This window comes from Astatotilapia calliptera, chromosome 6, assembly GCF_964374335.1.
Source record: "Astatotilapia calliptera chromosome 6, fAstCal68.1, whole genome shotgun sequence".
NCBI classification, from domain to species: Eukaryota; Metazoa; Chordata; class Actinopteri; order Cichliformes; family Cichlidae; genus Astatotilapia; species Astatotilapia calliptera.
Genome location: NC_137427.1, coordinates 4,104,536 through 4,117,642, shown reverse-complemented (window position 1 = coordinate 4,117,642; position 13,107 = coordinate 4,104,536). Strand labels below are relative to the sequence as shown.

The 13,107-nt window shown below is 40.4% G+C and overlaps 1 protein-coding gene across 2 annotated transcripts; it reads left to right on the top strand.

The window, feature by feature from the left end:
• The first annotated feature begins 58 nt into the window (after positions 1 to 58).
• On the top strand, positions 59 to 12,845 carry LOC145429192 (dynein axonemal heavy chain 6-like). 2 transcript variants are annotated; one of them, XM_080302317.1, is made up of 20 exons: positions 59 to 806; positions 942 to 1,018; positions 2,832 to 2,902; positions 3,052 to 3,234; positions 4,133 to 4,282; positions 4,874 to 5,212; positions 5,351 to 5,485; positions 5,609 to 5,702; positions 7,036 to 7,096; positions 7,303 to 7,489; positions 7,604 to 7,705; positions 7,788 to 7,895; positions 8,060 to 8,146; positions 8,232 to 8,352; positions 9,375 to 9,526; positions 9,695 to 9,847; positions 9,971 to 10,222; positions 10,353 to 10,481; positions 10,643 to 10,756; positions 12,561 to 12,845. In XM_080302317.1, the coding sequence occupies exons 2-20, from the start codon at positions 952 to 954 to the stop codon at positions 12,606 to 12,608; spliced, it is 2,553 nt and encodes an 850-aa protein (XP_080158443.1). In that variant the 5' UTR covers positions 59 to 806; positions 942 to 951; the 3' UTR covers positions 12,609 to 12,845. The 2 variants fall into 2 exon arrangements, with proteins under 2 accessions (XP_080158443.1, XP_080158444.1); XM_080302318.1 differs by lacking the exon at positions 59 to 806 and having other exon boundaries at positions 814 to 1,018.
• The last annotated feature ends 262 nt before the right edge of the window (positions 12,846 to 13,107 follow it).

Below are 13,107 nucleotides of genomic sequence, written 5' to 3'. Positions count from 1 at the left end.
CGCCTGGGTCCTCCTTCCCCACTCCTTCCACGGTGTGCCATGCCGTACCGTGACAATATGTCCCTTAGTACTTTTAGATGCTTTAAAAAAGTAAAAGATTTAACACTGAGATATTTGTGGTTTACTCAGTGTATATCTAACTGACATATGCAGTATGACAAGCTGCCAGCAGATGATCCCTGTAAAGGACTAGTACAATAGTCTCATGATGTCAGTATGATAAGAAGGACACCTCAATTCCAATTACATTTTGCATAATAAATTAGGATATTTATATTCCGTTGAATTCCGTTTTCCAAATTTTGCCAGACATAATGGGACATAAACGTTGTTTTTACTGCCTTTTACTGTATATTTCATTTAACTCTTAGCTGTTATATGCCTGTTAAGGGGATGAAACTCTTTTGTTTTGCTCAGCTGTGGAAGAAGATGAACGTGTGGAGCGCTGACACCCTGTAGTCTCATACAAATTACACGGATGCTTGCAATAACTGCATATAGACCACTTTCACTCGAGGGGTGTGTTTGTAGTAAAATGCCAAACAAGGGACGTTAGGCTGCGTTGCATGCTGGGAAATAATTTTGTTGCTAGGAGACCGTAAACATCATTCGGTGACGGTACAGCGCTTTGTAGCTAGTTTGACAAAGCTCTAAACACTAAGGCAGTTTAATTATTATTTTGAGAGAACAATAAGATATTCTGGTGCTGAATATTTGATTCGATAGCCTGCTTAAATACAAGGTGACTGCAATCACAACACTGTCATCAGGCATCAACGAAGTTGAAAACGTTTTCTAACTTAACGGTAGGTTCAGTACAGGCCAACTGTCAGTTCGCTTCGACGTTTTCCAGCGTTTTAAGTACGTGACTTTAGCTAGTTGCATCACACTGTGCACTTGCTTTTTGCACTTCCTGTCCTCTTGTCCTTTTACTCTCTCAGGGACGAGAATATGGACTCAACTGCGAGGGGCGCGCAGCCGATCCTCCCTGCCCAAAGAAGTGCTAGTGGCTCCCCAGGTGGGTACATCCATTATTCTGTTCATTTGTGTTCATACAGCGCCAAATCACAACAACCGTCGCCTCAAGACGCTGTATATTGTACAGAGAAAACCCCAACAATCAGACGAATCCTTGAGCGCAAACACTTGGGACAGTAGGAAGGTAAACTCCCCATTTAACAGGAAGAAACCTCCGGCATGACCAGGCTCAGGGAGGGGCAGCCATCAAGAGTGTGAGAGTGTGGGGAGTGAGACAGGACAAAACACGGGCTGTGGAAGAGAGACAATAATAACCAATGAATAAATGCAGAGTGGTGTATTTAAATAAGGTGAATGAAGAAGAAACACTAAGTGCATTGTAGGAAGCCCCCAGCAGCCTTGGTCTATTGCAGTATAACTAAGCAGGCTTCAGGGTCACATGATCCAGCGCTAAACATATGCATTGCAAAAATAAATTACAGTTTTTAAGTCTAATCTTAAGAGTAAAGAGGGTGTCTGTGTCCTGAATCCAAACTGGGAGCTGGTTCCATAATAAAAGGGTCTAAAAGCCTTAAAGGTCTAAAAGGCTAGTCTCCTGTTTTACTTTTAAATATCCTAGAAACCTACAAGTAAACAACCAGTCTGACAGCAAAGTCCTATGGTCCTATGATGTCTTTAAGATAAGATGGGGCGTGATTATTCAAGACCTTGTATGTGATCAGAAGGAGTTTAAATTAAATTCTCAATTTAACAGGGAGCCAATGAAGAGAAGCTAATGCAGGAGAAATATGCTTAATCTCTCTAGTGCCTGTCAGTACTCTCACTATAGCATTTTGGATCAACTGAAGGGGTTTCAAAGCTTTTAGTTAATGAATTACAATAGTAACAAATATTTCTGGCACAACTACACCTACTGCATGGAGAAGATAAGGATCTAATGACGCAGAGACTCCAGCAACACTTAAAAATGAGAAACAACTTTATTAAGTGACCAACACATTTCGGCTTGTAGCCTTCATGAGGGTCATTGTAAAATGTAAAACAGTTTGTGTTTAAGTAAAAGCCAGGAAACAGAAAACAATTTCAAATGGATAATTAAACCTTCACAAATAAACCAGCTGACCAACTGACATTTAACGAGGTGGTATTGGTCATTTAGTTAAGTCACAGCCCAAGTCACAGCCTTCGATTCTGGACTAAACCATTAAAGATTAAAAGGGGAGGGAAAAAATCCCCACATGTCTTAACGTAATACATACTCAAAATTACACAGAAAGATGCAAATAAGTTAATATAAAGAATAAAAAAAGATAAAATTTAAAAGTAAATATAAGTACAGGAACATTAAAAGAGGAAGATGATGGAAAAATGTAGTTAAAAAATCAGTTGGTCACTGAATAAAGTTGTTTCTCATTACTTTTGCTTGTGTAGTGTTGCGGGAGTCTCCGCATCAAATTAATTACAATAGTTCAGCCTAGAAGTAATAAATGCATGAAGTAATTTTTCAGCATCACCCTGAGCAAGAATGTTTTTAATTAAAGGGATCTTGCGTAAATGCAAGAAAGCAGTCCTACATATTTGCTTAATATGCACATTGAAGGACATTTCCTGGTCAAAACTTCAAGATTCCTCCCAGTGTTACTGGAGCCCAGGTAATGCCATCCAGAGTAAGAATCTGGTTAGACACCATTTCTAAGATTTCTATCTGAATTTAGAAACAGGAAATTAGAGGTCATCTAGGCCTTTATGTCTTTAAAATTATAGTGAGTGACATATAACCAGTAAGTCTCGGGTAGTCAACCTCTTTTGCAAATGTTAGGAATAAGTTTGGTTTCTACTTGATACTGTCACAGAGCTGCTGCAAAAGCTTCCTGAACTACAGAAGCCCCCTGACCCACCAAAGCCTCCATTCAGAGATCCCCAGGTGAGACTTGGCTTATTAAGTTCAAATGGTAGATGGTATGAGATCCAGTTTACTGTATACCCAGTGTCATCCATAGGAGTTTTTGCTTATCCATAAAATAAATGAAATGATAGGGGCTTTTGCATGTCTTTTGCTTTCCTTAAATGTAGGGTGTGTTGAAGAGATGTGTAAAACGAAACGAGCCCAGTGTTCTACATTTAAAAGCTCGCGAAGAGATGATTTTTCCAGGTTGGTACACAGAGCCACAGTCATCTAAAAGTCTGGAGCAACGGCGCCGTGAAGTTATCGACCTAACTTCTCAGCCATCCTCTAAAGATGCCACTGACCAACAGGTATTAGACGATAATATGTATGAAAAAAGCCTACTATGAGCTTTAATTTGTATCATATTTGCTACATCAGCATTTGTGGCAATTTGTTGCTTAATACTGTGTTGTACAATTTATTTAGTTTGGTTTGTTTGGGGTTTTTTTTTTAGAAGGTGCCTCTTACAGTGATAATGTAAACGTCTCAAAACTATCAAATATTCACCTGGGATTAAGGGTTTAAGGGATTCATTCTGCCTGGTTTCTAGGCTAAAACTGTATCCAACTATGCATTGCTTCACTTTTTGGAATTGCATTGTCTGCACAAGGGGCCACAGGTGACCATATTCCACATAGCCAGAGTGTAGTGGCGCAAGAACAAGTCCAACCATTGGGCCTTTGATGGGTGTCTTCGCCCTCTGTCTCCCCACGTTCCTGTCCCCCAGTTTGTTTTCACTGCTGAGCTATCCAATAAAGGCATAAACATGCCCTATTTTATGAAATCATGTGAATGCAATAACTGAAAAGGAAGTCACTGAGGATGTATGTCATAGCTGCATCTACTAGGAGGCTGAGGGGTTATTCTGGTGGCTGCCAGTGTTTATATATTTAGCAGTACACGCTTTGAGTTTTTTTAATCAAATCCAGATGAAATATTAACACTCATTCTTCTACATTTTTGTGTGCAAACTTTGGCTTTCACCAGTTCTGCACTTTGGAATGATTTAGTATATTTCAACAGCTTCAACATGTTCCTTAAATAATTCAATAATTACAGCAGTTCAACTCAAACCATTCAGCTTTCAGCATTCACACTGCATTTTCTTTAGGAAGTTAGTCAAGCTATCGTTATAAATCTTTTCACATCCATAAAAGAATCAAACTGTTATGAGCTTATGCAGTTTTTTGCTTACCTTTAATGTAGGTTGTGCCAAAGAGGCTTGTGAGACCTAAGAAACCGAGTCTCCAACACTTAAAAGCCTCTGAGCAGTCATCCACACCAAAAGATCTGAAACAAAGGCACCATGAAGCTGTCCACCTACCTCCTCTGCCATCCACTAAAAATGTCCAACAGGTATGAGAAGTCAATAGGTATGATTTTAAAAAAGCTTGCCCTTTAAAATATTGTGTGACCAGCCCTTGTCTGATGTCGCAAGCATTGCACACACAGTACAGAAAGTACTCTAGTCTAGTATTTATAAGTTAAAGTTAGTTAAAGTAAATACTGTATCATAAAAGAGGTCCCTTGACATATTCAGGCAGCTTGATAATGTAGCGGTAACACTACACACCTTTGGAGTGGGAGTCGGAAGTTCGATTCCCACCCAGTATCCATTAAGTAAGGGTCCTGGTTAGACCCCCCATGCTAAAAACCAAGCCCTGGAATGGTGTGGCTACTTCTGCAGCCTGTCAGCAGCTCAGACGCGAAACATTTCACTGCGTATCGTACTCTGTATGATTGTGTAGGTGACAAATAAAGCTTGTTTGAGGAATTTGTAATAATGGTAGCATATTTTACATTAAAAAGCAATATAGTGCTGTAGTACATCAGTAAACAATATCTATAGTGTACAGTGAATAGGTAGTTCCAAAATATGTCTAAAGCAATTTTCTGTCATAATTGCCACTATAACTGGAAAACTTAACTTCTCTCTTCTTTCCTCAGCCCTTAAAGGGTGTGATGTCAACCCCCCCTCTCCCAAGGCTTCCCATTAAGAGTTATATACAGTGGGACTATACTTCCAAATCTCAACTTAATGAGTACCACAGTACTGACTTTGTTTTGACTGACAGTCAAACTGTGATTTCGGAGTCTGATGGTGATGATGCAGGATTGCTAATTGTGAAGCGCTGGGAAAAGAACGTATGCAAGCTGCGATGCATCCCCTTCTTTGCACGCTACAGACTATGGAAACCTTTCTATGTCTGGCACAGAAATGTTCGTGCCAACAAGATGACTTTGGCCAGGGAGTCACTACAAAAAAATTTGTTTATTGTCATCCCGGTATGTGTATGTACAAACTGAAGTCTGTTTTTAGTGAGCTCTAAATATTTTCAGAGAGAGAAAGTCTTTGAATTATACAGATTTTAATAAAAGTGTGGTTCTTTTATCATGTTCTTTACATTTGTCTATGTTAATCAGAATCTAAGTCCTGCACTGATGGATATTAGGAAAATGTGCTGCCAACTTATTGAAACAGGCTTCTGTCACGTGAAGAAAAAGTATGCATACACACTGCAGGAATTCCAGGACAGTAAGATCAAACAACTACAAGAGGTGCAGTTGTATAAGAACTTTTCATATATATATGTGTATGTGTATGTATATACTGATATTGTCTGTTTCATTACATTGGTTATAAGGTTATTATTACATTATTGCTTTCTTTCTTATTATCAGGCATACAGCGACCTGAAGGGGTTTCATGAACTAGTAAAGGAGGAGACAGTTTATACCTGTGGCCGCTACTTGATGGATGCTAAAGCTCGTGTTGGTGCGTACATGATGTGGATACTGTTTAAGACACATGCTGGTGGCCACGAACTAATTGCCACTGTGGCTATATAAGCCACATAGGTTAACCTTGGCTTTCTGAGCAGGTTGGAACTGGAGAGATAGTCTCTTCACTCTGAGAATCTGGGTTACAATGTAACCAACTGTTCTCTTTCATCTCTCTGTCTTACATATTTCATATGTAAGAGTCCATATGAACTCCATGTGTCCATAGGCTTATATGGACTCTGTATAATTCAAAGACTTCCTTCAGTGGACTCTGTAAGACACCATGAGAAAACCAAGCATATGCAGCTGTTCAGGCAGTTCAGGCATTAGGCTAGACCCCTGCTAGCCACATGGGCACGGTCTGGGCCTAAGTAATACACACACTTACCATGGCCACCCTCTATAGGCATATTTATTCCACAACTTAAATAGGTGTCGTCCACTGGGCTAGCCATATTCTGTCTGGGAAATGTGCTGGAGTAAATGGTAAATGGCCTGTATTTATATAGCGCCTTACTAGTCCCTAAGGACCCCAAAGCGCTTTACATATCCAGTCATCCACCCATTCACACACACATTCACACACTGATGATGGTAAGCTACATTGTAGCCACAGCCACCCTGGGGCGCACTGACAGAGGCGAGGCTGCCGGACACTGGCGCCACCGGGCCCTCTGACCACCACCAGTAGGCAACGGGTGAAGTGTCTTGCCCAAGGACACAACGACCGAGACTGTCCAAGCCGGGGCTCGAACCGGCAACCTTCCGATTACAAGGCGAACGCCCAACTCTTGAGCCACGATCGCCCTAATAATTTGGGTAACAATCACACGTCATATACTTAATGTTATACAGGTTCTAAAAACTATGGGTGTGATGCAGTTTTCTGTCGCTGCGACTGTTGAAATGTGACTCTGAGAGTCAGGTAGCAATTGCCAACAGCACAATGTTTTTTTGTAACTGTCTGGTGAGTTGGGTAGGATGAATGAAAGCAGCCTGACTTTTCCTCTAACTGGCCAGATTTCACGTGGCAAAAATGGCTACGACAGCAGGTTGGTGAAGCACCCAAGCTTTTCACTAGTTTGTGTAGGGGGAGACAACAGCCATCTCTGAAGAGGTCGGGGTGACCAGCTCTCTTCTTACAATTTAAGCAGACATGCTGATGTTACGCACACTACACGCATTATAGGTACTTAAAGAGTATCCATGCTGCGCTGTGGGGATGTAGGTTGCAGAGATAGTCTTGACACAATAGAGAAAGTTGATTTGTATATCCAGATGTAGATCACAAAGTTCAAAGCCTGTTCATGCTCGGTTTGTCACAGAACAAGAAAAGAAGAACGCATCAGGGACCAACATGTCTTTTTTCTTCAACCACGTCATCCAGTGGGTGCATTTTATTTCTGTCTTTGCTTCCCAAAATGTAATATGTTTTCTGTATTGATTTGTATATTAAGCATACTGTACTTTTTTGTTTTAATAACAAAACACTCACATAAGTAAATAAGCAAAATGGCAAAAATACAGAACAGATAATCATGGCTCAAGCACATCTGTCACACTAACGATGTCTTTGTTTCTTACCTGCCCAGCTTTGTTCGACTTGTTGACTATTTGGTTATCACCACCTTGCACAGCTGTGCAGTGATTGCAGTGGATGAAATACTGACTCTCCTGCAAGTGCAGGCCGGTCCGACACCCAGCAATGCCATCATTCAAAGCTGGACCCTTGACTCAGACGCTGCCACTGACTGTACTGAAAAAGAGATGGATGAAAAGGTAGGGGAATTATTCAGTACAAGTAACTGTAAAAATATTGCATTTGTAGCCATGAGAAATCGAGATGTCAAGAGAACACATTCTTGTTTATGCCAATATATGTATCTTCATCAGACTATTGAGTCAGAAGCTCCTCAATTCCATCCTGTATTCATGTCTGAGTTGATCCTGGACACAAACAGCTTGACTTATAAACCCTCTGAAGAGAACTTCTGGGTATGATTAGTTTTTACACTGTATAGTTTTTTTGTTTCTAATCAGAAAATACCCATCAACATTATGTTTCTATTTCCTACAGGAGACTGTTGCAGATTTTATCAAGCATTTTGAGAACATGGTGACGTCAGTTAAGGATCTTACTAAAGATCCTATTTTTAATTCAGTGATTGAACCTCAAAGGGGTGAGGTTAGTGACGTTCTTCAATCTATTTCAACATATTTTCAACCTGCCTCATATTTATACTTAAAATTGTCAGATTTTTTGATATGATTGAAGTATTATGGTTATGTTGAATTTTAATTTGCAATTAATATGGGATTTTATTTGAATGTTTTATATGTTTCTGGAAGGTGGTAAATAAATATGAAAATGCACCCTCTTTGAAAGTTATCCTAAACAATGACGTCTACCTGCAAAGTTTAAAGCAAAGCATCCAGGTCAGTGTTTTTACTGTGTTGTTTTCCTAAGGTCTCATGGCGTCCTGATAGCTTTGAACTGAGCTGATGTATTTTTCTCCTTCAGAGGTCATTCCAGATTGTATTTGCTGCTGCAAACGTGTACTCACACATGTTTGAGCACTTTCTGAGAATCTACAAGGAGAATGAAAGTTTGGATCTGGATGCACTGCAGGGACAGGATCAAGGTAATGTGCAGTACATCAGCATCAACACTGTTAGAGCTTTCTGTAAATTTCTGTGTTTTTTGTCTTTGTTTTGAAAAGATAAAGGTTTTATTTGTCAGATAGTTGGACACTTAAAAACAGCACATTCATGTGTTGTCACTGGGTGTATCGTTGAAATATGACAAATGTCCTCCCTCATAATATGCTTTTTAATATTTATTTAACTTTTGCATTGGTCCTTTCGGTCCTTTCTTGGCCTGCTGCTTTTCTTTAATGCGTTTTTTTGTTATGGAAATGTTTTATAGTTTACTGCCCAGACAGGATCCATATGACTCAGTGTGATTTCAATTGTGTCCTTACAAAACATATTTCATTTTGTCTTTTAATACTTCAAGCTGTCACCAAATTCACATACCTTCAGAGACCATTACATATTATTATTTCTACTCCATTAAGAAAATTATTATTCTCTTCTTGTAGCCAGCAGTCAGTTTGCAGCAATATTTTGTTTTAGCATATTCATTCCACTCTCTGTTGAAGCCTCTATATCTTAGATCATAGCTTGGATCATAGACCCCACAGTTTGATTGTTCTCAGCAAATTAAATTGTTCTTTACAAGTTTGGCAGAGTCTACAAGTAAAAGTCAGTGTACGTAATGATATGGATATGACATGGAATCTTTCTTATCACTGTAGGTTTAGGTAACAGTACAGGGTCAATCAATTGTTGTAGCCTATACTATATTGATTTTTTAAAACATTTTTTTCATTCTTAGTTTGATGGTTGTTATGTTTATTTTAGACCACCTTACATTATAAATGCTTTTAATATTCTTGGGAAAACGTTCGGTCTAAAAAAGCAAAATGGGGATATTGGACATGTTTCTGAATAGGAGAAAATAAAATAAAGTCACGAAGAATAATAAGTTAATAAGTTTTACTTGTTAACTTATTGTTCTTGTGGTTTGTTTACAAAAAGCAAAGAAACCACAAGATACATGTTATTTCCTTTTTTGCTGATAATTCTTGATTTTATCTCACAGATTTATCCTTCTTTCAAAAAGCGCTCAAGTTATACCCCACACAGCAAAAGGAAGCCGCGGGTATTCAGCAGAGGACACATCTTGGTTTACTGGTTGTGGACAAAGGACAGCTCAAAGAGAAGCTTGTGTCATCTTCCCTCCGAAATCTGGAGGTTAGGATTAGCCTATCTGCACATGCATGCAATACACTCAATAAGTTAGTCCACTAAAATGTATTTTTTTTCCCATTATTATTTTGTTTTTTGTTTTTCATCTAAATTTTACTCTTGATTGTTTTGGAAACATTTGGAAATGTTTTTGACCATAAAATGTGATTTAAGGTCATCAATCACATGCTCACCCAACTCGCTAAGAGGAAAGTAGACGCCATAGTGACGGAAGTTTGTGAGGCCGAAGTTAAACTAGGTTTCAGTCCTTCTACTACAGCTCAGCTGGCTGACTTTCTCACATTTGTGGATGAGATTCAGGAGAGGGTGAGACGCTCCTGTTTAATAATTAAATCCGATAAACCAATAAAACAGCAGCTTGTTTTCTTTTTCCTCAGCTTCCTTTCTCTGCTTTACTTGACTCCATATTTCCATTTTTTGTTTTGCTAGATTATAGAAATAAAAGAAGAGCAGAAATCAGTATCCAAAATGTACGATCTGATCAACATGTACTCAGTTCCCACACCACCAGAAGATCTTGTGAAGTTTGCCGCACTGGAACCCTTTATTGAGTCGTTAAGCTCTGTCATGCTAAAGGCAGTGCTACAGCGGAATGGTACTATGGAAAAGTTTTGCAGCTGCTTGCAGAAGGATATAAAGGAAATCAAACAGGAGGACATGAAAATCCAGCTTAAATTGCAGGTATAAAAAGATGATGACTTTGTTTTTAATTTTGTTGTTATTTTTCTTTTTAATAATGCTAACTAATGGACAATTAAAAAAAACAAAATACATTTGGTATAATTAAAAACTTGTGGATTTCAATGTGTAGGATCCACAAATTCTAGACATCAATGCTGATTCATCACAAGTGCATCTGCTGTTGAGGGAGATCAAGATTTCCATAGAAAAGCTACAGGCCAAAGCATCCTCCTGCATAGCCTACCAGAAGAAATTCAAGGTATTTCTTCTTTCAATGTAAACATATTTCATAGAAATTAGATCAGGCCATAACAGTTTCAATGTGTGCTAAAAAAAAGTTGTTACTTTAATTTTGAAAGCCAAATTTCTGACCGCCTGAAAACAACTTACTCTCCCATTCTCTGTTTTTAATTAATAAAGATGGAGGTGACCAAATTTGAGTCACTGGAGCAGCTGACGGCAATGTTCAAGCTAAAGCAGTTGCTCTGGACCTCTCTGGAGCAATGGGACCCTTTACAGAACGGATGGCAGCAGGTGAGGTGCAAACGTTTAATTCTATATCTACAGCACTGAAAGTAATTCTTTCACCACCTGCTCAATTTGTGAGTGGGCGCAGGGAGGTTTGGGGTCTTCACTCACCCCGGTTCTGTTAGCCGTCAGGGCTGGGGGGCTGGGAGGAGGTGCTGGCCGTCAGATTGGGGTCTGGGATGCGGGGCCTCCCTGCTACTGCAGATAAGGAGGTGGTCCGCTTGCCTCCACCCCGGAGAGAAGGGTTACATCTTCTGGGTCTAGGTGCGGCTTGCCCCTCTGAGGGCGGGGGTACCTGGACCTGGGATATAGAGTATGTTTGGGGAGTGCGACTATCTGTGCAGTGTCTATTTGTGTCTGTCTACACGTTGGGTGAGTGCCGAGTATTTGGTTGTGCATATGGGGTGGGAATGCACGTCTGTGTCCGCGTACGCCTGTTCGTCTGTGTCTATATGTCAGGTTGGGTCTTAGACTCAACCTCTCTGGGTACATCTCAGGCCCTCTAAAGTACGGAGGCCTATCTCCCCTCACCACACTCCCTGCCGGTGGCTGATGCCCTCAGACGTTGGTGTGTTGGTGGTCCTTGTCGTCTGGGGCTGGGCGCTCATGTATGTACCGGCTCACTCCTGGTGGCCGATTGGCGGGGCCTGGCGCCTGTGGCCCGGCTGGGCCCCTTCCGGGGGATGGGATGCCCTCAGGCCTCTGGCCTCTGGGCCTGAAGCTCGGTCCTCTCTGGCACAGCTGGCTGCCGGCAGAGCCCGCGGGCACGCCACCGCAACCCCCTCTGGCCTCTGCTCCGTACCCTCATACCCTGGAGGACAGGGCTGTGGCTCCCCACACTCCCTAGCAGATCGTTACATGGAGAAACCTTTGGAATACAAGCATGCTGATCCACACAGGTGTGCACACAGGTGTTCACAGACGCGGACTACACCTTTCTTGGCTGCTGCCTCAAAGCACATTGTGCGCTGTCTATCTTGCGTGCTGCACAATATCGTTTAATATTTAGTATCTACTGTTATCTACTGCTAGCTAGTTTGTTGTGATGGTGCTGTTTTTTATTATGTTGCTCTTTTTTTGTTTGCTTTCTCTTCTGTTTTTTTTCTCCATACAGGTGATCCAGGTGTTTTGCTTGTTTTTCTTTCTTTCTCTCCCTCTCTTTCTTTCATTCTTTCTCCCTGTCCTATCCCCCAGTCATGTCTGTCCCATTTGTAGCAACCGAAAATAAAATAAATACATAATTATAATAAAGGTCAATCAAATGGACCAATATGGCAAGGCCATGATGATCCACTTGGTAAAATAAATCCGCTTGGCATCTTTCTTGGCCTTAAGACAACAATTCTGATGACTAAAGATCCAAACGGGACACAAAAAAAGAAAAAGAAAAGAAAAAAAAAGAAATGTCTGCAGTCTGAATGTCTGAACATACACTCACAAATACAAATGTTAAAAATGTGGAGCTGCTTTAAACCATTTTCGTGTCACTATATAATGAAATAAAAGCTGTCTGTATTTGACAAATATTACCCTGTTACCAGGATGACAGACAGCTAGTATGAACCCACAGAGAACGTGACTTTTTGGAATTGAAATGAAAGTACTTTGACCCACCCACAGCTGAGCCGTGTCATAGAGGCCACTCTGTGTGTGAGTTTGTGTGTGTCAGTCCTTCATGTCAGCATTCATCAGTTTGTTTGTGACTGGCAGAAACTTTGATGGCAGCAGCACAGTTGACCATGAGTGGTGTCACAACTACCAAAGGCTTAGTTATGATTTTGACTCTGATGTGTCTGCTCCATCTTTCAAGTGCACTGATAAACAAGGACAAACTGGAGGAGCTGAAGGGAAATGTTGAAACATCACAAAAGGAAACAGCGAGAAGGAAGGCTGAAAATAATTTAGACAGAGCCTATGTTCCAGCTATCTTTGATGATTTTGGACGTCTCATGGATCCTTTGTGTGAAGTTATGAAGCCATTGTTGATTTCTACATCACTGCTTAGACCAGTGTTGGATGCAATGGATGACCTAAAGACTTGTGATGGCAACACTAACACAACTAGAAAATAATAAAGATGAAATGTAGCATGTTAGTCAGCGTCTGTCTCTGGTATTAAATGTTCTGTATCTGTAAACCTTCTCTTTCATACTGTGCTGCCTCAAAATCAAAGCTAACTGTACACTTGACTTATAAACTTTGACAAGAAAAAAAAACATCTAAATGATTCAGAGAAGACTTTGAAGAAATTGCTGTGGTTGGATAAAAGTAATATCAAGCTGGGACAGGGCCCTATACACAAAATCTTGGGAATTTAGTTCCCTCAGCCAGAACACTGAAGAACACTGTGGATGGAT

What these genes read in the sequence shown, in the direction of transcription:
- LOC145429192 (XM_080302317.1), top strand. Translation starts at nt 952, where the DNA reads ATGGACTCAACTGCGAGGGGCGCGCAGCCGATCCTCCCTGCCCAAAGA. An exon ending in AAGTGCTAGTGGCTCCCCAG is followed by an intron (nt 1,019 to 2,831) that starts GTGGGTACATCC and finishes ATACTGTCACAG; the next exon opens with AGCTGCTGCAAAAGCTTCCT. An exon ending in ATTTGTTTATTGTCATCCCG is followed by an intron (nt 5,213 to 5,350) that starts GTATGTGTATGT and finishes TATGTTAATCAG; the next exon opens with AATCTAAGTCCTGCACTGAT.